The 24680-nt window shown below is 39.8% G+C and overlaps 1 protein-coding gene across 1 annotated transcript in view; it reads left to right on the top strand.

Annotated features, from left to right (window-relative positions):
- Positions 1-24680, top strand: part of KLHL2 (kelch like family member 2) — a 117752-nt gene that overhangs the window by 17969 nt on the left and 75103 nt on the right. Inside the window, exon 3 of the mRNA XM_066280186.1 lies at positions 20358-20464. Within this exon, the coding sequence (XP_066136283.1) occupies positions 20358-20464 (107 nt within the window). The remainder of the gene's footprint in view (positions 1-20357; positions 20465-24680) is intronic.

Raw genomic sequence — 24680 nt, forward strand, 5'->3', positions numbered from 1 at the left:
GTTATTCAATATGGTAGCCCCTAGCCACATGTGGCTGTTATGAACTGAGATGTTCTGGAAGTGGAAAATACATAATGGATTTCCAAGATTTAATACAAAAAAATAATAATAATGTAAAAGACTTATTAACAAGCTTTTAAAATATCAATTGTACTTTGAAATGATAATATATTGATATTTTGGGTATAATAGAATTATTGAAATTAATGTAATTACTAGAAAATTGTGATTTGCATTATGTATCTATTGGACAGCACTGGTCTGGGGTTTCTGACTTGTTATTGAAAAGAATATGGAAAGAAAACTTGTAGACAGAGAAAAATGTAACTCTCTCTTTGGTGGTGGTGGTGGTAGTAATTTTGGGGACCAGCCTGTTGCTGTAATGAAAAGAGTGACTTTAAAAAGTGGATTGAAATATGAGTAGTGGATTGAAATATTTTTTTCTTTTTTTAATTAAAAGACTAAGACTAATGTATGTAGGAACAGTATTTTTTGTTTTCTTAGTATTTTTTGAAAGGTGTATTTTCTTCTCATCATTCCTTATGTTAACGTACTCTACATATATTTAAAATCTTGGACTAAAAAGGGAGTGACTTAAACTTTCCCTTAATGTTTCTGTGCTGTGTCTTCCCAAGAGCTCACCCTTAGGTTCATCATTTGTTTATTCATTTGTTCTTTAATTAAATTAAAGAGTCAGTAAATATTGATATGCTGGTGATAGAAATACAGTGGTGAGCCAAAACAGACATGGTTGCTGTCCTCATAGGGCTTATTGTTGACTGCAGAAAGCAGGCATTAATCGATCAGAGAATCACAGAAGTAATTTCAGTGGCAAGAAGTGCTCTAAGGAGGGCTGTGGAGACAGAGAACAGGGGTATGAAGGAAGGCTACCCTGCGATATCGGAATAATTGTGCTGAGATCTGAAAAGAAACAGAGGTAAGGCAGTGAAGTCCAGATGGGGTGGGGGAGATTAGAGAATGGTGCTCCAGCTGGGGGACAGCTTGCTCAAGTCTGGTGGGAGGGAGCTGGCCTCACTGGAGGACTGAGGGCTGGCTGGGGCACAGCTGGCCAGGGGGTCATGGCAAGAGAGGAGGCTGCGGGGGTAGGTGAGGGCCAGCGTTCTTTGGGCCTTACACATTTGGTCTTTATCAGGAATTGCCATGGAGGAAGCCACTGAGGAATTTTAAGCAAGGATGTGACATGATCAGATTTATATTTAAAAAGAACATGCTGGCTTCTGGGTAGAGCGTGGATTGGAGAGAAAGGAATAAGAGAAGGTTAAACTGAATATATCACATGTTTGATCTGCTTCCTAGTCTTGCTGTGACAACATTTATAATAAGTAGATTTTCATTTAGTCTTTGGGATTACCCAGCAGGTCTGACCATGCTGTTTCAGTATTTTAATCACGCTGCAATAATAATTATCAGAGTGTATAATGCAGTGGTTACTAAGTGGAACTGAAAGTCAAGTTCACTACAGCTCTAACATTCTCGGAGCCTAGGCGATTTTTACCTGCTTTCCTGCAGGCCATGTGATGTCCATGCCTTGTCCTAGGATCGTTTAGCTCTAGCCTCTGTTCCCTTGTTTTATTTTGAGCGTGAACTATATGGCTGTGAAATAGTACCTCCTTGTTCTTTGTGTTGCACCATTTCAGGAGCTAGTGTGTCACCAGCAGTTAGTTAATGCTGATTTTCAGAGCAAAGAATGACCTTTGAATAGCTGGAGAGTGTTGGCTGCCACGTGTATAGCCAGGATCGTTTTAATGAAGTCATCAACTGCTAGTGTTTTAAAAAATGAACTCTCTTTGGGATTTATTAGAAGCTCTCCCTGACCCCCACTTTTTTTGGTAGTTAATCCCATTCCCTTCTCACCCTTTTTTTTTAGTGAATTTGAATAATTCTCTAAAAATTTGAGTAATTCTTAAGTAAATCTCTGAAGAGGCTTATTCTTTGTACAGCTGAAAATCACTTCTTACTTCCTGTCCTTGCATAAACTTCCTGCTGCCAGGAAAGGGTAGCTGAGCGCGGTTTCCTGACTTCTGGGAAGGGAGAACTTCCTTGTTCTCCCCACTTGCTCTTGGTCGGCCTCTCTAACTGGTGTGCCGGAGAGTGGTTAGGAACTTTTGGCTGATGGAAGTGAAATTTGAGGAGTAAAAGTCACTTTTCTTCCAGTTATAGTTAGTGTAAAGTGTGGCTGTGGGAGTGGAGGACAGTTTTGTAAGGTTTGAGCTGTAGAATTAATATAGTTTATAAAAAAAAGGAATGTGACATTTTCTTTAAACTAGTTTTTTTTTTTTTTTTTTTTTTTTTTTATTTAAGACAGGAGACCCAAATATAGCTCTCTGTCCCAGCCCAACATGAACTTGAATAACTTCAAATTATTTGGTTTATAAATTGTACAATCACTTAATTATTATTACTTTTATTTTATTTATTGTGATGGAGAAACAGAGAGGGACAGGTAGGAATAGCCAGGAAGGGAGAGAGATGAGAAGCATCAATTCTTTGTTGCAGCTCCTTAGTTGTTCATTGATTGCTTTCTCATATGTGCCTTGACCGGGGAGCCACAGCAGACCAAGTGACCCCTTGCTTGTCAAGCCAGTGACCTTGGGCTTCAAGCCAGTGACCTTTGGGCTCAAGCCAGTGACTATGGAGTTATGTCTATGATCCCATGCTCAAACTGGTGACCTCGGGGCTTCGAACCTGGGTCCTCCGTGCCTCAATCTGACGCTCTGTCCACTGTGCCACCGCCTGGTCAGGCTATTATTATTATTTTTAAAGATTTTTTTATTGACTTTAGAGAGAGAGAAAGAGGGAGGAGGAGCAGGAAGCATCAACTCATAGTCGTTGGTTCTTGTATGTGTTTTGACTGGGCGAACCCAGGATTTCAAACCAGTGACCTCAGCATTCCAGGTCTATGCTTTATCTACTGTGCCACCACAGGTCAGGCTGCAATCACTTCTAAACAATGTATTCAGCAAGTATTTGTAAGTACTCATTCTCCTTTGAAATCAACTTGCATGCTCAGAAGGCTGTGTAGGAGCCAAAACTCTATCAGACTTGCCCCATGCCCTTCAAGCATCTAGATTACTGGAGAAGATGTCAGGGAAGAGGGTGAGATGGTGCGAGGTTGTATGCAAAATGTGGGTGCTAAAAAGTATTCTCCTAGGAGAAATCCACAATGACCCGCAGAGATGGTTTCAGCTGGGCCTGACAAGACTATAGTAAGTGGAATTCACACAAAGGATGGGAGAGGAAAGGCAGTTCCTGGTCTGGATAATTGCATGAGCTAGAGAGTGAGTAAACATAACCTACTGGATAAAGTGAATCAAGAATTAATACTGGAAAGTCTGTAGAAAAAGTTAGGAAGCAAGAGAAGGACAGAATGTGGCAGATTAAAACGGCATGGTGACTTTGACCCTAAGCCTATGGGCAGGGCAGTGGGAATTAGTGAATATGTTTGAAAAGGTAGTAGTAGCATTGTGACAATAATGATGTCAGAGGAACAGCCTGGCAGTGTAGTAAAAGGATAGGTCTAGTATAGCAATAATTTCTAGTGGCAAATTCAGCTCTTTGAATTTCCACCCTGGCCAGTGGCTTAGTGGATAGAGTGTCGGCCCTGCGTATGACATCCTGGGTTTGATTCCCAGTCAGGGGACACAGGAGAAGCAACCATCTACTCTTCCCCTTCTCTCCTTTTTCCCTTCCCACAGCCAGTGGTTTGATTGGATTGAGTGTGGCCCCAGGCACTGAGAATAGGCTCTGTTGGAGTACATCATCCTCAGGTGCTAAAAATAGCTTGGTACTTGAGTATCGGCTCTAGATGGGGTTGTCAGGTGGATCCCGGTCAGGGCACATGCCGGAGTCTGCCTCACTATCTCCCCTCCTCTCACCTTAAAAAAAAATCTCCCAAACATGGATGGTGGATGGAGAAGTTTTTCAAAACACATTTTTTAAGTCAGGCTATTGGATCTTTACAGAGAGCTTATTATGCTACACATTGTATTTGGTTGATGGAGGAGCAAAGAAGCAGACTGAAACCGATACAAGTTTTATTGAGAACATTATACTATGAGCTTTTTTGAGGTGACTAGCAAAGGACCTGTCAAAGGTAGTATTTTGCCTTTAAAATAAATTTTAAATTAAACCCATAATTTCTGTTTTCTAGGATATGGGATAGGCTGTACTTGAGCTTTAAAAATTTCAATGAATAGCCTGACCTGTGGTGGCGCAGCGGGTAAAGCGTCAACCTGGAAACGCTGAGGTCGCCGGTTCAAAACCCTGGGCTTGCCTGGTCAAGGCACATATGGGAGTTGATGCTTCCAGCTCCTCCCCCCTTCTCTCTCTCTGTCTCTCTCTCCTCTCTAAAAATGAATAAATAAAAAAAAATTTTTTTTAAATTTCAATGAATATTAATGGGAGCCAACCTATTATTTGTGTAGAAGGAAAATAATTTTCATCATTAAGTTATATTTAGGAGTTGGAAGTTTTCAGTAAGGATAGATCATATGAAGCTATTAAAATGCTTTTCCTATAGATCATACAGAAGCCACAGATATTTAGTCATTCAGTTATAATGGCAGTTCTTACATTCTCTCAAAGGAGTGCTTATTGTATTTTCCCCCCAGGACTTTCAGACGTTGTGGACCCAGACCACTACTAGGATTAAATTATCTGTGGTACATCTATGAAAAATTTGAGTTCTAGCTCTTCGGTTATTTGGAATTTGTTGCTTAGATGGCAAGTGAATTAAACAAGAAACTTTAGTGAGCCTACTTTTCTTTTCATAGCTTTATATCAGTGTTTGTTTGTTTAATTTAATTAATTAATTTATTTTTTACAGAGACAGAGAGTGAGTCAGAGAGAGGGATAGATAGGGACAGACAGACAGGAACGGAGAGAGATGAGAAGCATCAATCATTAGTTTTTCACTGCGCATTGCAACACCTTAGTTGTTCATTGACTGCTTTCTCATATGTGCCTTGACCTTGGGCCTTCAGCAGACTGAGTAACCCCTTGCTGGAGCCAGCGACCTTGGGTTCAAGTTGGTGGGCTTTTGCTCAAAACAGATGAGCTCACACTCAAGCTGGCGACCTCGGGGTCTCGAACCTGGGTCCTCTGCATCCCAGTCCGATGCTCCATCCACTGCGCCATCGCCTGGTCAGGCGCTTTATATCAGTGTTTTTACAAAGATTTTAGGAAATTATATAGGATGGGAATGTTCTTATTGCTCTAGTATATGTATTTTTCTATAACAAAACACTGTCAGTTTCTTTTGTTTTCATGTATATTACTAGAATAGAATCTGAAACATTCCTTGAAGACAGAACAGTTGGATAGAGCACCCAAATCAAGTGAGCTTGTTTGTTTAGAAAGGGATATTTTGAAATTTATAGTCTCGATGTAATGGGTAATTTACAGTGATTCTTGAGCAGTCAGGATTGACCTTTTTTAATGATGTTTATTAAGCATGGACAGAATCATTAAACATTACAAAGAATATGAAGGATGGATGGTATCAATGACTTTACTAACTCAACTTCTTGTTCTTTGTCTTCACGTTGCTGAATAGTTAGCATGTGAGAGATACTGTGCTGCTTCAGGGTGAGCCTCAGTGTCCCATCTTAGAACAGGACACTAGAAAATCTTAGTTTGGTTTATTTTTAAATAATTTTGTAGCTAAGAGTATCTACTTTGTGATTTATTTCATCAAGTTCTTTGGAAAGCTTTTAATGAGGGTTTCCTTTGTACATATTCTACATTTTCTACCAGGTCGTCCTGCTTTCTGCTCACATGTTTAGGAACTCACCTCTGCATTAGTTTCCCTTCAAATTTTTTATCTTTCTCACCTCTCTACTCTGTTCCCTCCCCATCATCTTTTTTCTGTCCCTAATATCTCCTTTCACTTTATTTCTAAAAACTCTTTTCATTTTCTCCTGTCAGCAAGTACTCCAATCAGGAGCTGTTACCTTCCCTTTTATACAGATAGTCAAAAACAAGTTTTCCCCCAGGTCTTCTTGTGGCTTTTTTTTGGTCAATTTCCTCCCTCCCTCCCTCCCTGTCTGCCTCCCTGTCTATCGGAGATAGGGACAAACAGGAAGGGAGAGAGATGAGAAGCATCAATTCTTTATTGCAACTCCTTAGTTGTTCATTGATTGCTTTCTCATCTGTGCCTTGATGGGGGGGGGGGGGCTCCAGCTGAGGGAGTGACCCTGTTGCTCAAGCCAGCGACCCCACGCTCAAGCTGAATCTGGTGAGCTCACGCTCAAGCGGATGAGCTTGTGCTCAAGCCTATGAATTCAAGGTTTTGAACCTGGGTCCTTCTAGTCCCAGTTCGATGTGCAGTCCACTGCGCCACTGCCTGGCTGGGCCGTTTTGTCAATTTTCACTGTTATTCTGCTGTTTTGATTCCATCTGGAAAGAATGCTAGGTTCTTTATTCTGGGACCCTTTACTAGTCTACAGCGGTTTCTCAGTCATCAACTGGAGTAGGTTTTCCTGCAACTTTCTCAGTTGACTGTCACTGCTTCCTGCTTCCTGTTTGAAAGTCTCAGTGGGTGCAGATTTGTTGAGGCTGTGCTGTTCTTCAAGACTCTTAGTGTAGTGGATCTTTTTAAACCGAACATCTGGGTTTTCCTTGTGCTGAACTGCCACCGAAATTCAAATTGAAACCATCATGGTTTTAAGAAAACGAAGGAAGACAGTTGTGGCACTTGTCCTGGAATTCTGTTCCTTTTTTTTTTTAGACTTTATTCATTTTAGAGAGAGGAGAGAGAGAGAAGGAGGGAGGAGCAGGGAAACATCAACTCCCATATGTGCCTGCTGAGTTCTGTTCTTCAAGATAATTGATATTTTAGCCAGGTTGCATCTGCATTGTCTGGTAAAGGACATTGTCAGTTATAGGAGGTTTGGTTAACTATGACTGATTTAAGTCAGCAGTAAGTACCCCGCCTCGGGGCCAGTACTTGATGATGCTCTGTGTCCTGAACAGCAGCACCACATCTGGCTCACTTCTCCTTCATGATCAGCTTTTAATTTTAATTTCCTTGGCTTCTGACCTCTTGCCCCCCCCCCCCTTTTAGTATCTTGCCTTATTTCTTTGTCCTAACATCTGAGGCTGTTCTAAGATGACTTGGGCCCATTCCTAGGCGGTGGCTTGTGTTTGCCCTGTGGACTCTGACTCACAGCGCATCTCACCAGCCTGGCACATCAGTTATGACTTCAATTCCACGCCATGTGGCAGGAAGTGCCTCCAGATTTTCCCTGGCGCCCAAGGAAGAAAGGCAGACAGACGCCATTGTCATCTGCCCACCACCCCCACTTCTAGGAGAAAGTAAATTCTTGTTTCATGTGACTTCTAATTATTTTTGATATCCAGAGGCTGGTGGCACATTTCTACTTTATGAAGATACATACACAACAGCAACAGTTTTTCCAGTCTTAAGAATTCATTCATTTTATATCAGAAAACCAAAGAATGTCTCGGTATGTTCAGGCATGATTTATTAATTTTCAAAGTAGTTTTTTTCCTGCAAAGGACCCATTGTCGTGATGTCATTTCTTTTAGGTGATGGGGTGCCTATTCATTTCCTGTGCCATCTGAGTTTTACATAAGGTCTGTGTAACTCCTGTTCATCAGATTTGAGCTTAGAAGCATCTTCTTTCCAAAGCCTCCGTAAAGTTAGGCTTGGCCTCTCTGTGTGTTCCTAAGCAGCCCACACTTGCACCATCTTAATAGTCATAGGTCCATGTTGTGATTTCCTGTTAGCACATCTTTTTTCCCTGTTTGACTGTAAATTCCTTGCTGTCAAGGGCTGTCTTGTTTATTGTGGTAAACTGACAGACATAGTGCTTGCCATATAATAGCTACTCTGGATATTTACTAAGTGAATGAATGAATAAATGCAAATTTTATAAATAGCAACTTTGTCTCATTATTCTCTCTCTTTTCTTTTAGATTTTATTTATTAATTTTAGAGGGTGGGGGGAGGGGGAGAGTGGGAAGTATCAACTCATAGTTGCTTTACTTTAGTTGTTCATTGATAGTTTTTTGCATGTGCCTTGACCAAGCAAGCCCAGGGCTTCGAACTAGTGACCTCAGCATTCTAGGTCGAGGCTTTATCTACGGTGCCCCTACAGGTCAGGCTATCTCATTATTCTTAAAGTCTTTTCCTTCTGCAGGCCATTCCCTCATCAGATCTCAAGTAATAGGAACATCAACTCAAAACCTCACCATGTAGATCGGTATGAGCCGCTGGAACAACTTTTCTTTTATTTTTATTGCCAGACTTTTTTTGTTTGTTTATTTGTTTGTGACAGAGTCAGAGAAAGTCAGAGAGAGAAACAGATAGGGACAGACAGGGAGGGAGAGAGATGAGAAGCATCAATTCTTCCTTGCGGCACCTTAGTTGTTCATTGATTGCTTTCTCTTATGTGCCTTGACTGAGGGGCTACAGCAAACCGAGTGACCCCTTGCTTGAGCCAGCAACCTTGGGCTCAACCTGGTGAGCCTTGCTCAAACCAGATGAACCCGCGCTCTAGCTGGTGAGCTCGGGGTCTCGAACCTGGGTCTTCCAGGTCCCAGTCCAACGCTCTGTCCACTGCGCCACCACCTGGTCAGGCCAGACTTTTTGTTTTTAGCCCCTTTCTTCTCACCCCGAAGTCATTCAGTTTATGAGTATGCACATTTGGAAAGAAGTCAGGACCAGACTTGGTAGACACAAACTAGCTAAAAGATAAGAAGGTTGGTCAGATCTCTCTGGTCTTTGAGTGCTCTTTTAAAATCTGCTATTAACTGGAGACAAAAAGATAAAAAAAAAACTGAACACTAAGACTAAGTATGCCTTTGATTTGCAGTGTGGCTCTTAGGCTCCATGTGACCTCGCCCAGGGCAGAGCTACTAGTTTGGAAATGTTTTTACTTTGTTAGTTAACTAACGTCAGCTAATAAGCCAGTAAGACCAAGTTAATTATATGACACCCAGCAGGCATTATACTACAAGGTTTGGATCAATGAGTAGTTGCAATTGAAGCTGAATATAATTAATTATGTGATTTTGAGGTGTTTCAGTGTAATTCCACTTAAGTTCCATCTTGAAACTAGAGCGCTGCCTGACCTGTGGTGGCGCAGTGGATAAAGTGTCAACCTGGAAATGCTGAGGTCGCCGGTTCGAAACCCTGGGCTTGCCTGGTCAAGGCACATATGGGAGTTGATGCTTCCAGCTCCTCCCCCCTTCTCTCTCTCTCTCTCTCTCTCTCTCTCTCTCTTCTCCTCTCTCTCTCTGTCTCTCTCTCTCTCTCCTCTCTAAAACTGAATAAATAAATAAAAATTTAAAAAAAAAAGAAACTAGAGCGCTAAGAGAGATTACTGACAAAAGGAAAACAGGCATGAAGATGCACTTGACTGTGTTTGAGTTGTGTCCAGATCCTCTGGTCACAGTGGGAATGTGCAGATGACTCTCTCGGGAGACTTGTGCAGCTCTGCCAAAAGCCATCCCGTCCCCCTCCTCTCCCATGCTCACGCCCTCTGTCACACCATACTTCTTGTTCCACAAGTCTCCATGTGACAGCACATTCTGTTCTATCTGTTTGGAGTGCTCTCGTTCAGTAACATTTACTTGTTTTTAGAACTCAACTTACGTTCAGCAGGTGCAGAAAGCCTTTTCTGACCCCCTCCCCAGTCTAATGTATATGCTTTCCTATTCCAATAGCATGTTTACAGTGGCATTTTCCATTTGATACTGTAATATTTGATCGTTAGTCCTTTCTGCTAGTCACCTTGGGCAGAAATGATCCTGCAGTGCCAGTTGAATGAGCAGATAAACTTTGATTTTTCTAAATATTCTTGTAGAGATACTGCTAAAAACCCACTAAAATTCAGCATTTTATAACTATATAAAGAACTTTAAAGCATAGTTTTTAGTATATAGTAATGTCAAATAATACAGTGGTCCCCAACCTTTTTTGGGCCATGGACCGGTTTAATGTCAGAAAATATTTTCACGGTCAGACCGGTCTTTAGGGTGGGATGGATAAATGTATCACGTGACCGAGATAAGTGTCAAGAGTGAGTCTTAGACAGATGTAACAGAGGGAATCTGGTCATTTTTTAAAAATAAAACATCATTCAAACTTAAATATAAATAAAACGGCAATAATTTAAGTCATTTATTCTTTCTCTGCGGACCGGTACCAAATGGCCAACGGACTGGTACCGGTCTGTGGTCCAGGGGTTAGGGACCACTGAAATAATACATTGTTGTTACTTATAGTTTATCCAGTTATAATTTACACTTTCTATTTCCTGTTTCTTAAAACCACACAAATTTAGATGGTTTTGTATAGTGGTTATCAGACCTTTGGAGCTAGACTGTGGATTTGAATCCTGCGATTGCTACATGCAGCGTCTTTAGGCTGGTTATTTCTCTGTAACATTGGCTTCCCCAACTGTACATTTTTGGGACAAAAAAACACAATCATACTTATCTCATAAGATCGTGGTGGGGTCTAAATACGATAATACATGCAAGTAAAGCTATTGCATACCCTGTTTCCCCCAAAATAAGACATCCCCAAAAATAAGACCTAGTGCAATTTATTTTTTTAATAAATTTTTATTAATGATAATGGGATGACATTAATAAATCAGGGTACATATATTCAAAGAAAACATGTCTAGGTTATTTTGTCATTAAATTATGTTGCGTACCCCTCGCCCAAAGTCAGATTGTCCTCCGCCACCCTCTATCTAGTTCTCTGTGCCCCTCCCCCTCCCCCTAACTCTCTCCCTCCCTCCCTCCCATGTCCTCCTTCCCCCCACCCCTGGTAACCACCACACTCTTGTCCATGTCTCTTAGTCTCATTTTTATGTTCCACCAATGTATGGAATCATGTAGTTCTTGTTTTTTTCTGATTTACTTATTTCACTCCTTATAATATTATCAAGATCCCACCATTTCGCTGTAAATGATCTGATGTCATCATTTCTTATGGCTGAGTAGTATTCCATAGTGTATATGTGCCACATCTTCATTATCCAGTCTTCTATTGAAGGGCTTTTTGGTTGTTTCCATGTCTTGGCCACTGTGAACAGTGCTGCAATGAACATGGGGCTACATGTGTCTTCACGTATCAATGTTTCTGCGGTTTTGGGGTATATACCCAGTAGAGGGATTGCTGGGTCATAAGGTAGTTCTATTTGCAGTTTTTTGAGGAACCACCATACTTTCCTCCATAATGGTTGTACTACTTTACATTCCCACCAACAGTGAATGAGGGTTCCTTTTTCTCCACAGCCTCTCCAACATTTGCTATTACCCGTCTTGTTGATAATAGCTAATCTAACAGGGGTGAGGTGGTATCTCATTGTAGTTTTGATTTGCATTTCTCTAATAACTAATGAAGCTGAGCATCTTTTCATATATCTGTTGGCCATTTGTATCTCTTCCTGGGAGAAGTGTCTGTTCATGTCCTCTTCCCATTTTTTTATGGGATTGTTTGTTTGTTTGTTGTTGAGTTTTATGAGTTCTTTGTAAATTTTGGATATTAGGCCCTTATCTGAGCTGTTGTTTGAAAATATCATTTCCCATTTAGTTGGCTGTCTGTTTATTTTGATATCAGTTTCTCTTGCTGAGCAAAAACTTTTTATTCTGATGTAGTCCCATTCATTTATCTTTGCCTTCACTTCTCTTGCCATTGGAGTCAAGTTCATAAAATGTTCTTTAAAACCCAGGTCCATGATTTTAGTACCTATGTCTTCTTCTATGTACTTTATTGTTTCAGGTCTTATATTTAGGTCTTTGATCCATTTTGAATTAATTTTAGTACACGGGGACAGACTGTAGTCGAGTTTCATTCTTTTGCATGTGGCTTTCCAGTTTTCCCAACACCATTTGTTGAAGAGGCTTTCTTTTCTCCATTGTGTGTTGTTGGCCCCTTTATCAAAGATTATTTGACCATATATATGTGGTTTTATTTCTGGGCTTTCTATTCTGTTCCATTGGTCTGAGTGTCTATTTTTCTGCCAATACCATGCTGTTTTGATTATCGTGGCCCTATAATATAGTTTAAAGTCAGGTATTGTAATGCCCCCAGCTTCATTCTTTTTCCTTAGGATTGTTTTGGCTATTCGGGGTTTTTTATAGTTCCATATAAATCTGATGATTTTTTGTTCCATTTCTTTAAAAAATCTCATAGGGATTTTGATGGGAATTGCATTAAATTTGTATATTGCTTTGGGTAATATGGCCATTTTGATTATATTTATTCTTCCTATCCAAGAACAAGGAATATTTTTCCATCTCATTGTATCTTTTTCGATTTCCCTTAACAATGCTTTGTAATTTTCATTATATAGGTCCTTTACATTCTTTGTTATGTTTATTCCTAGGTATTTTATTTTTTTTGTTGCAATCGTGAAGGGGATTATTTTTTTGAGTTCGTTTTCTAATATTTCATTGTTGGCATATAGAAAGGCTATGGACTTTTGTATGTTAATTTTGTATCCTGCGACCTTACTGTATTGGTTTATTGTTTCTAATAATCTTTTTGTGGAGTCCTTCGGGTTTTCGATGTATAGGATCATATCATCAGCAAAAAGTGATACCTTTACTTCTTCTTTTCCGATATGGATGCCTTTTATTTCTTTGTCTTGTCTGATTGCTCTGGCCAGAACTTTAGCACCACGTTAAATAAGAGTGGAGAGAGTGGACAACCCTGTCTTGTTCCTGATTTAAGGTAGAAAGTCCTCAGTTTTATGCCGTTTAATAGGATGTTGGCTGATGGTTTATCATATATGGCCTTTATCATGTTGAGATATTTTCCTTCTATACCCATTTTGTTGAGAGTCTTAAACATAAAATTGTGTTGTATTTTATCAAAAGCCTTTTCTGCATCTATTGATAAGATCATGCGGTTTCTGTTCTTTGTTTTGTTGATATGGTGTATTACGTTAACCGTTTTGCGTATGTTGAACCATCCTTGAGATTCTGGGATGAATCCCACTTGATCATGATGTATTATTTTTTTAATATGTTGTTGTATTCGGTTTGCCAGTATTTTGTTTAGTATTTTAGCATCTGTATTCATTAGAGATATTGGTCTGTAGTTTTCTTTCTTTGTGCCATCCTTGCCAGGTTTTGGTATGAGGGTTATGTTGGCCTCATAAAATGTGTTTGGAAGTATTGCTTCTTCTTCAATTTTTTGGAAGACTTTGAGTAGAATAGGAACCAAGTCTTCTTTGAATGTTTGATAGAATTCACTAGTATAACCGTCTGGGCCTGGACTTTTATTTTTGGGAGATTTTTAATAGTTTTTTCTATTTCCTCCCTGCTGATTGGTCTGTTTAGGCTTTCTGCTTCTTCATGACTCAGTCTAGGAAGGTTGTATTGTTCTAGGAATTTATCCATTTCTTCTAGATTGTTGTATTTGGTGGCATATAATTTTTCATAGTATTCTACAATAATTCTTTGTATATCTATGATGTCTGTGGTGATCTCTCCTCTTTCATTTTGGATTTTATTTATTTGAGTCCTGTGCCTTTTTTCCTTGGTGAGTCTTGCCAAGGGTTTGTCAATTTTGTTGATCTTTTCAAAGAACCAGCTCCTTGTTTTATTGATTTTTTCTATAGTTTTTCTGTTCTCTATTTCATTTATTTCTGCTCTGATTTTTATTATCTCCTTTCTTCGGCTGGTTTTGGGTTGTCTTTGTTCTTCTTTTTCTAGTTCCTTAAGGTGTGAAGTTAAGTGGTTTACTTCGGCTCTCTCTTGTTTGTTCATATATGCCTGAAGTGATATGAAATTTCCTCTTATTAGTGCTTTTGCTGCATCCCAGAGATTCTGATATGTCGTATTTTCATTTTCATTTGTCTGTATATATCTTTTGATCTCTGCGCTTATTTCTTCTTTGACCCATTCATTTTTTAGAAGTATGTTGTTTAGTTTCCATATTTTTGTGGGTTTTTCCCCCTCTTTTTTGCAGTTGAATTCTAGTTTTAAGGCTTTATGATCAGAAAATATGCTTGGTACAATTTCAATTTTTCTAAATTTGCTGATATTGTCTTTGTGGCCCAACATATGGTCAATTCTTGAGAATGTTCCATGTACACTAGAGAAAAATGTATATTCTGTCGCTTTGGGATGAAGGGTCCTGTAGATGTCTATCATATCCAGGTGTTCTAGTATTTCGTTTAAGGCCACTATATCTTTATTGATTCTCTGTTTGGATGACCGATCTAGAGCCGTCAGCGGTGTATTGAGGTCTTCAAGTATGATTGTATTTTTGTTAGTTTTTGTTTTAAGGTCAATAAGTAGCTGTCTTATATATTTTGGTGCTCCTTGGTTTGGTGCATATATATTAAGGATTGTTATGTCTTCTTGATTCAACTTCCCCTTAATCATTATGAAATGACCATTTTTGTCTCTGAGTACTTTTTCTGTCTTGTAGTCAGCATTATTAGATATGAGTATTGCTACACCTGCTTTTTTTTGGGTGTTGTTTGCTTGGAATATTGTTTTCCAGCCTTTCACTTTGAATTTGTTTTTATCCTTGTTGATTAGATGTGTTTCTTGTAGGCAGTATATAGTTGGATTTTCTTTTTTAATCCATTCTGCTACTCTGTGTCTTTTTATTGGTAAGTTTAATCCATTTACATTTAGTGTAATTATTGACACTTGTGGGTTCCCTACTGCCATTTTATAAATTGCTTTCTGTTAGTTTTGTATCTAGTTTGATTCTTCTCTTTTGTTTTTCTATCATTTGTTTTTGTTTGTTTGTGTTCCATACTTCTTTCCTCTGTTGCTACCTTTTTTAAGTCAAGTGTTTTTGTGGTGGTTTTTTCAAGGGTGGTTACCATTAAGTAATGAAAAGGGTACCTACCATATTCATTGTAGTACCCTATCTTATAAGTATTTCTGCACTTCATCGTCCTTTGCTACTGTTAATCTCCATCCTCTCCCCCCTTTTTTTCCTTTGTTGTCACAGTTTAAGTTTGGTTTTATTGTGTTCTTGGTGGAGCTGTTACTTGTGGTGTTGTTTTCTTTTGTTCTTTGAATCTGGTTGGAAAACCCCGTTTAGTATTTCCTGGAGTGGGGGCTTTCTGTTGATAAATTCTCTCATCTTTTCTGTATTTGTGAATGTTTTTATATCTCCTTCATACTTGAAGGATAGCTTTGATGGGTATAGTATTCTTGGCTGAAAGTTCCTCTCTTTCAGGGCTTTAAATATTGGGGTCCACTCTCTTCTAGCTTGTAGAGTTTCTGCTGAGAAATCTGATGATAATCTAATAGGCCTTCCTTTATATGTTGTTTTCTTCTTTTCCCTGGCTGCCTTGAGAATTTTTTCTTTGTCATTGGTTTGTGTCATCTTTATTATGATGTGCCTTGGAGTGGGTTTGTTGGGGTTAAGAAAACTCGGTGTTCTGTTTGCTTCTTGAATTTGAGGCTTTAGTTCTTTCCACAGGCTTGGGAAGTTCTCGTCTATTATTTGTTTGAGTATATTCTCCATTCCATTTTCTTTCTCTTCTCCCTCTGATATACCTATTATTCTTATGTTATTCTTTCTGATGGAGTCAGACAATTCCTGTAGGGCTTTCTCGTTTTTTATTATTTTTGAGTCTCTTTCTTCTTCTCTCTGTTGTGCCTCAAGTTGTTTGTCTTCTATTTCACTAATCCTATCCTCAATCTGGGCTGTTCTGTTAGCTAAGCTTGTTACCTCGTTTTTCAGCTCGTGAATTGAGTTTTTCATTTCTGTGTGATTTGTTTTAATAGTTTCAGTTTCCTTGGTAATATATTCTTTTTGTTCATTGAGTTGTTTTCTGATCTCCCTATATTGCCTTTCTGTGTTTTCTTGTATATCTCTGAGTATTTTTAAGATTTCTATTTTAAATTCTCTGTCATTTAGCTCCAAGGCTTCCAATATGTTAAGTCTTTTCTCCATAGATTTTTCCACATCTATTTGTGTTACCTCTCTTTCTTTTGTATCCATAATATTCGATTTCCTCTTTCTTATTGGCATCTGAGGGTGGTCTTGTTGATAGCACTAATTAGAATTAATAAAGAGTAAAAAGTAAAAAAAAAAAAAAAAAAAAGTAAAACACCCTACAAAAAAAAAACAGTAATAATTTATTATTTCCCCCTTTTTTCTTTCTTCTCTTTTTCTCCTCTCCCCTCCTCAGGGAAATATCGTGCCTATAATGGAGGGCCTGATTTGGGGTGAAGAGTTCAAGGGGCAAAAAAAGGGAGTAGGGACCTACTAAATGCAAAAAAAAAAAAAAAAAAAGGAAGAAAATTTTAGACAAGCATAAGATGATTTGCTTGTAAGTGATGGTCAACTAAGAGATATAATGAGAGGGATAAGAGGGAACCAGAAAAAAGGACCAAAAAAAAGAATAATAAAGAAGAAAAAAATAAAAATAATAAGTAAAAGTCTGTTGTATTAAGTGGAGCGAAGACTAAATACAATGGAGACCTTGGGTTGGGAGGACCCAAAAAGCCACAAAAATAAACAAACAAGAAAAAAACAAAAACAAAAGCAAAAAAGAAAAATAAAGCCAAAAAAAGCCTTGAGTCCCAAATTAACTAATTTGTTCGTGATTGAGGATTAAATGGGAGGAAAGTAAAACGAGAAAAGAAAAAACGAATAGAAAGGAAAAAATAAGAAAAAGAGAAAAACGAAGGAAGAAATAAAAAAGGAAGGGAAAAAAACAAAATAAAGCAAAAAAAAAATAAAAAACTAAAGAGGAGAGAGTGAGAGTTAAGTGTTTTGGAGTATAACCTTAAAGGAGGGTGAGGATGAAGAAGAGAAATAAAATGTAACACTCATGGGTAGTGTAGTTCAAGAAAAGGGAAGCATAAGATGGGCAGAGAATAGAAGGACCGAGGTGGAGGAAATAAAGGCAATAAGATAGAAGAAACAAACAACAACAACAAAAAAATTAGTGGAACAAGTTGTAAAGTCTGTGGATTTTTCTTGATTTTGAGAGGTTAACTTCTTCCTTTTTCTTTTCTCTCCCTCTTCCTGGTCGGTGACTCTGTACTCCAGGCTCTGCCCCTGTGTCACACTTAGGTAGGGATTTGCAGTTGATGGGATTCTATGGCAATGTCATATAATTGGCTTTAGTCTTGCTGGTAGTCAAGGCTTGTTGGCGTTTGCAGGGTCCAACGATGAGAGAGTTTGCTTTCCTGGATTCTCTCTCCTAGTCCCCCCTTTCTGAATTAGCAGCCTGGTGATCCAGCTATAAGGCTGCAACTGCTTCTGCCTGGGGAGTAAGAGGCTCAAAGAGCTGGGAAATCCCCACTCTATCCCCACTCAGTGCAAGGCTTTGGGAAAGGCTCTGGCAGTCAGGGCCTCCAGTGTAATCAGGCGGGGGTGGGAGTCAATTGTTGTCAAGGTGACTGTTCAGCGCCTAGCATTCAGTTGGACCACTCAACCCAGGCTTTCCACACTTTGTAGCCTGTTTTGGCTGGGAAGAAGAGGCAGTAGTCTCTGCTTGCGACTAGTGTAGTATAGATCTTATTATCTGCCAAGTCCTTCTTGTTAGCATTTATCCCTGAATATGGAGGCTCTATCAATCAGAAGTTGCCCCCGCCCCTTTAGCGAGAGGCATTAAAAAATATCACGCCTCTTGTCTTGGGTCGCTGAACTGAGAGAGATCTTATCAATTAGAACCGAGGGTGCGCAGATTTCATGGGTTAAGCTAATTTCAGTGATTGGGTCGCAGCTGTGCTCCCAAAGGTATTTTAGGCTGCCTGCGCGCGCCCCGCCCCCAACGCTTGATTGTTAGCTTGAATGGCTGGGTGAGGTGCCCCGCCCACGGAGAGAATCTCCCAAGTAGAAGACCACCCTGGTGCCTCTCCCGCTCGCCCTGCTGTTGGCGGCTGGATCGCACCAGGCGCAGGATAATGGGGCACCCTGGGTGTGCGGGCCAGTAGGGCGCTCTGGGCGTGTGGAATGTCCGGGGCACACGCGCGAATGGGGTGCTCCGGGCACCGGTGTCTGGCGACTCTCACTTGCAGTGCGCAGGCCGCTGGGAACGTTAGCGGTACTCGCTCTGCAACCGGACCAGGCGCGCGCCCGCGGCTGCTCACGGCTCCCGAGTGTGGGCGGTGCTCTTTCTGCAACTGGACCGGCATGCCGGTGGCAGTGGCAGCTCGCCGCTCCGGAGTGTGGGCGGTGCTCGCTCTGCAACCGGACTGGGCGTGCGCCCGGGGCTGCTCGCGGCTCCCGAGTGTGGGCTGACTCACCACAGGCGCACTCCCTCGCGGCTTGAATGAAGGTCCCTGCAGTAGCTTCCTCCACACCCTCGTCTCTCAGATTCAAGTGATAACAGTCCTTTCGCTTTCAGTTTGTGTGGAACTCCGGAATGCTCCGAGGATAAATTTTTCTGTTTCTAGTTGATAAATTTGTTGTGATTTAGGGGAGATCTGTCGGACGCGCTGCTCACGGCGCCATTTCCGTGACGTCACTCCAGACCTAGTGCAATTTTTTTCAAGCTTAGAAATATAAGACCTCCCCTAAAAATAAAACCTAGCATGTCTTTAGAAGCAAAAATTAATATAAGACACTGTCTTCTTTTCAGGGAAACGGTAGATTGTTGTACATGGAATTAGAGTCACAAGAAATTCTTTTGATGGAATTCAGAGTTTGGCTGGTTATGCTGATGTTTGTGATGACATGACTACAGTATATTAATAAATGTTGATTTTTTTTGGTCCAAGAATAAATGTGAATTCTTGTTCATAGAAAAATAAGACATCCCCTGAAAATAAGACCTACTGCGTCTTTAGGAGCAAAAAATTAATATAAGACACTGTCTTATTTTGGGGGAAACACGGTAGTACCCTCCTGAAAACTGCTGACTTTTCTCACCCTGGTTATTTGTGAACCCATGGAATTCAGAGAATTGCAGAGTGGTTTTATGTTCTCAGAGCAGATGGTAGACATTGTCAGTTTTCACTGACAGAGGAATCACAAGGTAGTGATGTGGAGGAATGACAGATTAATGAAGCATCGTGCCACTTCTTATGACTCTAACGTGGGGCCTGCCTGATGTCTCTCACAGCATCGTGAGCCGTTAGGTGGGCACCATGCAGGAGCGGCGCTGCAGTGTAAGGGGCATAGCAAGCTCATCTCCAGGGAGGCCCAGGCCTGCAGCCCTCACCGGCGCTGGAGTGCAGTGATGTTTCTTACAGTGTCTCTTAGGCTGGAGGGAAAATAGATGCCAGCAGGATCTTGGAAAAGTTTTGGTATGAACTCCATAGAAAGAAGTTTATAAGCAGTGTGGAAAAGTGGAGAACTTCCAAGACTTGGTTCAACTCTTGTGAAAATGTTGCTTATAACCTACTAGAAACTTACAGAAGCAGTCAGGCCACTCTTGGAGGAAGTAGGCAGAGTAGTAGAGGCAGGGCCATGTGTGGCCTACGTATGCTGTACACATACATTCAGTGTTCGGGTATTTGAAGTGTGTTGAAAGGACTTGGTTTCACCACACCTGTTTCCGCCATCGACGACCTGACTGTGGGAGGTCAGTTTAGAGTCGGCACCTTCTTGCTTTGTACTGGAATAAGCATCAACAACCTCTTTTTTTTTTTTGCCAAAAAGACATTTTTATTTAACTGGAGAATCTCACCTAGCAGCTTGCATAGCATGTAAAAATGTTTCCCATGTATTTATGAATGAATCAAAATGGATAGTTTAGAATTGGAGGTTTGTTTGCTGAATAATGGTTTGTTTAAGGTAAAATAATGATTTAGGGTAAAAAATGCTTTTTAATTTTATATGTGGAAGTATTTTCTGGCCTTGAGGAATGAAATATTTCACATTGGTAAAATAATAGAATTAAGTTAAGCTTCAAATGCCTAAATGTTTTTGAAGTAGTGCATGAAATTGAATATAATTTTACTTTCGTTTGATGACCCACGGTCATTTTAAATATGTATTTTTTTGTTACTTCAATCCAGTTTAGGTTTCTGCATATGTTTTATCCTGTTTTCATCTTAATGTCATATCGCCGTTTGCCATTTCTGCTATTCTTAATTCAGGCACCCTCTCCTCGTGCAGCCCATTGATAGACTGTACTTGCTGCCAGTAATTTTTTTTAGGTTGAGAAATTAGTAATCAAGGTTGGAAATATTTTTCTGCTAAACGAAGGTGAGATTCTGAGTAAGGGTCCAGGCATGGTGGGCCTTTGTCATGACATTTCTAAGTACTTTTTGTTTAGGAATCCTGTTCTAAAGGGTGGTAGTTTTTAGTCTTAACTTTAGAAAAAAGGGAGCTTCTACTGTAATATTTTTGCTTAAAATGCTCAGGATATTTATTATTGGTACGATTAACATATCTTTTCTCTCTGCTTCATAATCAGTCAGAATCTGCTGTGTGACGTCACAATTGTGGCTGAAGACATGGAGATCTCTGCTCATAGAGTGGTGCTGGCCTCCTGCAGTCCTTATTTTCATGCCATGTTTACAGGTAGGAAGTATTTTAGTTATGGGTGTGTTTTTTTTTAATGTATACAGATTTGGGCCTTTCTTCCTGTGTTTTCTAATTAATATTTTACTTTTATGAAATTAAGCATTGTAATGCAAGGAAACTCTCTTGCTTCATTCCAGATTTCTCATCTTTGTTTTCATTGTTGCAATCATGTTGCGTGTATGTGTATATTGCATACACATACCAACAATTTTATACTCCATTGTCCCCTTTACATTTGTATTTGCATATATTGATTTAGTTTACCTTCTTGCCATTTATAGCAGATTTTGGTACTTCATTATTTTGGCAAAAGAAGAGCTTGTACTGTGTTACATTTTTTTCAAATGATTTTTACATTAGTCTTAGGTGTTTACAGTGAACAAAGAGATGTTTATTTAATCTTTGATTTGGAGCTACGTATATGAGAATAGGGTGTATACTTAGGTAACTGTAAAAACTTAATAGAATAATATTAGTACTTTTGGAAAAAAGTAATTTGTATCTGCCACAGTTGAAGTCTTTAGCCTCATTCTTAAAAAATCCTTTAAACATATAACATACTACAGAGAAATAAAGTTAATCTGTTTAAATAGTGAGTTTATAATCTTAGAGTACTGGTAGGAAAAATAAAATACTTATAAATACAAATGTCATTGTACAAAAAAGCACAAATATAAAGTTATTCAAGCTTTAGAAACCATTACTTAATTCCTGTGGTTAACATTTTGCTGTATACTTGCAAGGATACAGAGCAACATGAGAGTGCTCTCTGCGCCAGTAGCTGTTGTGTGTTGGGGAGATGGGCCGTGCACAGTTAAATACGTAATAGTGTATGGAAGACCTGGGTGCCCAGAGCAGTGATACAGTTGGGGAGGACTGTGATGGGCAGTACTGAGAGGGAGATAGGATGTTTCCTGAAAACTGTGGGTATAAAGTGTTTACATAGATGAAGACAAGTGCAGGAGGCCAGGTGGAGAGAATGGACTCAGTGTTTTGGGAGTAGCAATCTCGAGGTCACCTCCTTTTCAGGCTTTTGCAGTCTTGCTGTTCCTGAACTGAGTTAAATAATCCGGACTGTTGGATTAGCCAGAATAATCCAGAGTGCAGAGGGGCTGTGAGCCAGGCTGGGAGAGTGATATGGGAAGATACCTTCACTGGGTGATTTGAGAAGGCAGTACTAATAAAGTGGACTAGTCAGACTTTTCTGTTTTGGGGTTCCTTCAGTTTCTTGGTTTACATCTTATTTGTTACTTCTGAATACATTTCTGAGCAGAATCTTCAGGTGTAAGAAGAAGATTCAATTTGGAATGTGTTCACTTAATTTAGGAATTCCCTAGTAAAGTGCTGTCCTCTATAAGTGGCCTTGCTTCAAATGACACTGCTAGTGCTACTTCCCCGTCAGAATTACTGGACCTTTGGAATCATCAATCACTTTGTCAGTCTGTGCTTTACACTGTATAACTTTATCAATCTGTGCTCAGGTTCTCCATCTGTAAAATCTTGATGATATCCCTCATTTCTTACGATTTTTGTAGAGATTAAATGAGATCATGTATGTGAATTTCTTAGCACTTTACTCGGCACATGGAAAGTGCTCAGTTAATGTTGGCAGTAATTATCATGGTTATTAATATTTTTACTCTCAATTCCTAAATGTCTTTATATTCTGTAAGAATAGAAGACTGAGAAAGCCTTAGACTAGACTTTTTTGATATATTATTTTCCACACTATAAAAATGAAGTGATTAACTTAAAACTACAAGATTAAGGTTATTTTCCTTTTTCCTCAAAAGGCAATACTTTCTGAGCCTTTGATATCCAGAGACATAGTTGCTAGAGTTGGGAGTTCTTATATTTTCTTCTTTCTTCTGTTTCCTTTATAATCTGTTCTTCAGTTTCCCTCTTTTTTGTTTCTTTGTTCACTGGGGCTCAACTCTTCATGTATTAGCTGACATACAGTTTCCGAATATGTGAGCTTTGCCTCACAACACGAGTGGCAGACCCTGAAGACATTTTGAGTCTACAAGCATCCCTAGTGTGTCTCAGTTAACTGGCAGGGGGCACTTCTTGCAGTTCAGCCTGTTTCTGCCTGAGAATACTTGGTCAGATTTTAGATTGCCATGTGCTAAGGTCAATGCAAAATAAGGACACTGTGTTGTTATTTTCTGGCACACATAAAATGTGAATTGAGAACCTCTGTTGTGTGTGTGTGTGTTTTTCTTTTTTTTTTTACAATTGTATTAAGGTATATTTTACATAAAATAAAATTTACCCATTTCAAGTATAGAGTTTAATCACTTTTAGTAAATTTATTGAATGGTACTATTATCACCATAAATCAATTTATTTTTATTTCTACATATTTTTGAAGTTTATTCATGTCACAGTATGTACCATCAGTTCATTGCTAAATAGGCTCCATGGTGTGAATATATCACATTTTGACTATCCATTTGCTAGTTGATGGACATTTGGATAGTTGCCAGGTTCTGGCTGTTAGCAATAACATTGCTGTGAACCTTTGTGTAGTTCTTTGGACAAATATTTTTACTTCTCATGGGGGTAGATATATAGGAGTAGGATTGCTGTGTCATACAGTAAATTTATATTTAACTTTTAAGAAAACTGCTGTCCTTTTTTTTATAATGGCCGTAGTACTAGTTTATTTTCTGACCGACAGTATACAAGGGTTCCATTTCTCAAACTTTCTTGCTTACACTTGTTACTCTCAGTCTTTTTTTTTTTTTTTTTTGGTGGCAGAGACAGAGAGAGGGACAGAGAGGGACAGAGAGACAGGAAGGGAGAGAGATGAGAAACAATTCTTCGTTGCAGTTCCTTAGTTGTTCATTGATTGGTTTCTCATATGTGCCTTGACAGGGGGAGGGGGCTACAGCAGACCGAGTGACTCCTTGCTTGAGCCAGCGACCTTGGGCTCAGGCTGATGAGTCCTGCTCAAACCAGATGAGCCTGTGCTCAAGCTGGTGACCTCGGGGTCTCAAACCTGGGTCCTTCATATCCCAGTCTAGCGCTCTATCCACTGCACCACCGCCTGGTCAGGCTCAGTCTTTTTTTTTTTTTATTGTAGTCATTTTAATGGGTATGAAATGGCATTTCTTATAGTTTATTTTATTTTATTATTTTTAGATAGTGAGAGGCAGAGACAGACTCCCATATGCACCCTGACCGGGATCTACTCAACAAGCCCACTAGGGGGCAATGCTCTGCCCATCTGAGGCCCTTGGTCCGTTGCAACTGGAGCCATTTTTTAGTGCCTAAGGTGGAGGCCATAGCGCCATCCTCAGTGCCTGGGGCCAACTTGCTCTGATTCAGTCTTGGCTGCAGGAAGGGAGGAGAGGGGGGAGAGAGAGAGAGAGAGAGAGAGAGAGAGAGAGAGAGCAGTGAGAGGGGGAGGGGTGGAGAAGCAGATGGGCGCTTCTCCTGTGTGCCCTGATCGGGAATAGAACCTGGGATATTCACATGCCAGGCCAACACTCTACCACTGAGCCAATAGGCCAGGGCCACATTTCTTATAGTTTTAATTTATGCTTCCCTAATAACTAATGATGTTGAGCATCTTTTCAACATGCAAGACTTCTATGATTCTCCAGTAATAGATGCTGTTTATCTATCTGATAACTTTTATATGTTTTCTTCTGAATACGTTTAATAGTCAACAGTTTAGCAGAGATTAGATAAAGAGAATATGGTTCAGTGGTTGGCAAACTGCGGCTCGTGAGCCACATGCAGCTCTTTGGCCCCTTGAGTGTGGCTCTTCCACAAAATACCACGTGCAGGAGCTATCTCGATAAGGAATGTACCTACCTATATAGTTTAAGTTTAAAAACTTTGGCTCTCAAAAGAAATTTCAATCATTGTACTGTTGATATTTGGCTCTGCTGACTAATAAGTTTGCCAACCATTGGGATGGTTTAGTGTACATACTATATTCATTTAAGATTTGCTGGAATATGAGTTCCATTGTCTATCTGTTTTCTTGGTTTGAAGCCCTGTGAAAGATTATTATAAAAAATAAAGTGAAGGGGGCCCTAGCCAGTTGGCTCAGTGGTAGAGCGTTGGCCTGGCGTGCAGGAGTCCCGGGTTCGATTCCCGGCCAGGGCACACAGGAGAAGCACCCATCTGCTTCTCCACCCCTCCCCCTCTCCTTCCTCTTTGTCTCTCTCTTCCCTTCCCGCAGCCAAGGCTCCATTGGAGC

This window comes from Saccopteryx bilineata, chromosome 1 (assembly GCF_036850765.1).
Source record: "Saccopteryx bilineata isolate mSacBil1 chromosome 1, mSacBil1_pri_phased_curated, whole genome shotgun sequence".
NCBI lineage: Eukaryota > Metazoa > Chordata > Mammalia > Chiroptera > Emballonuridae > Saccopteryx > Saccopteryx bilineata.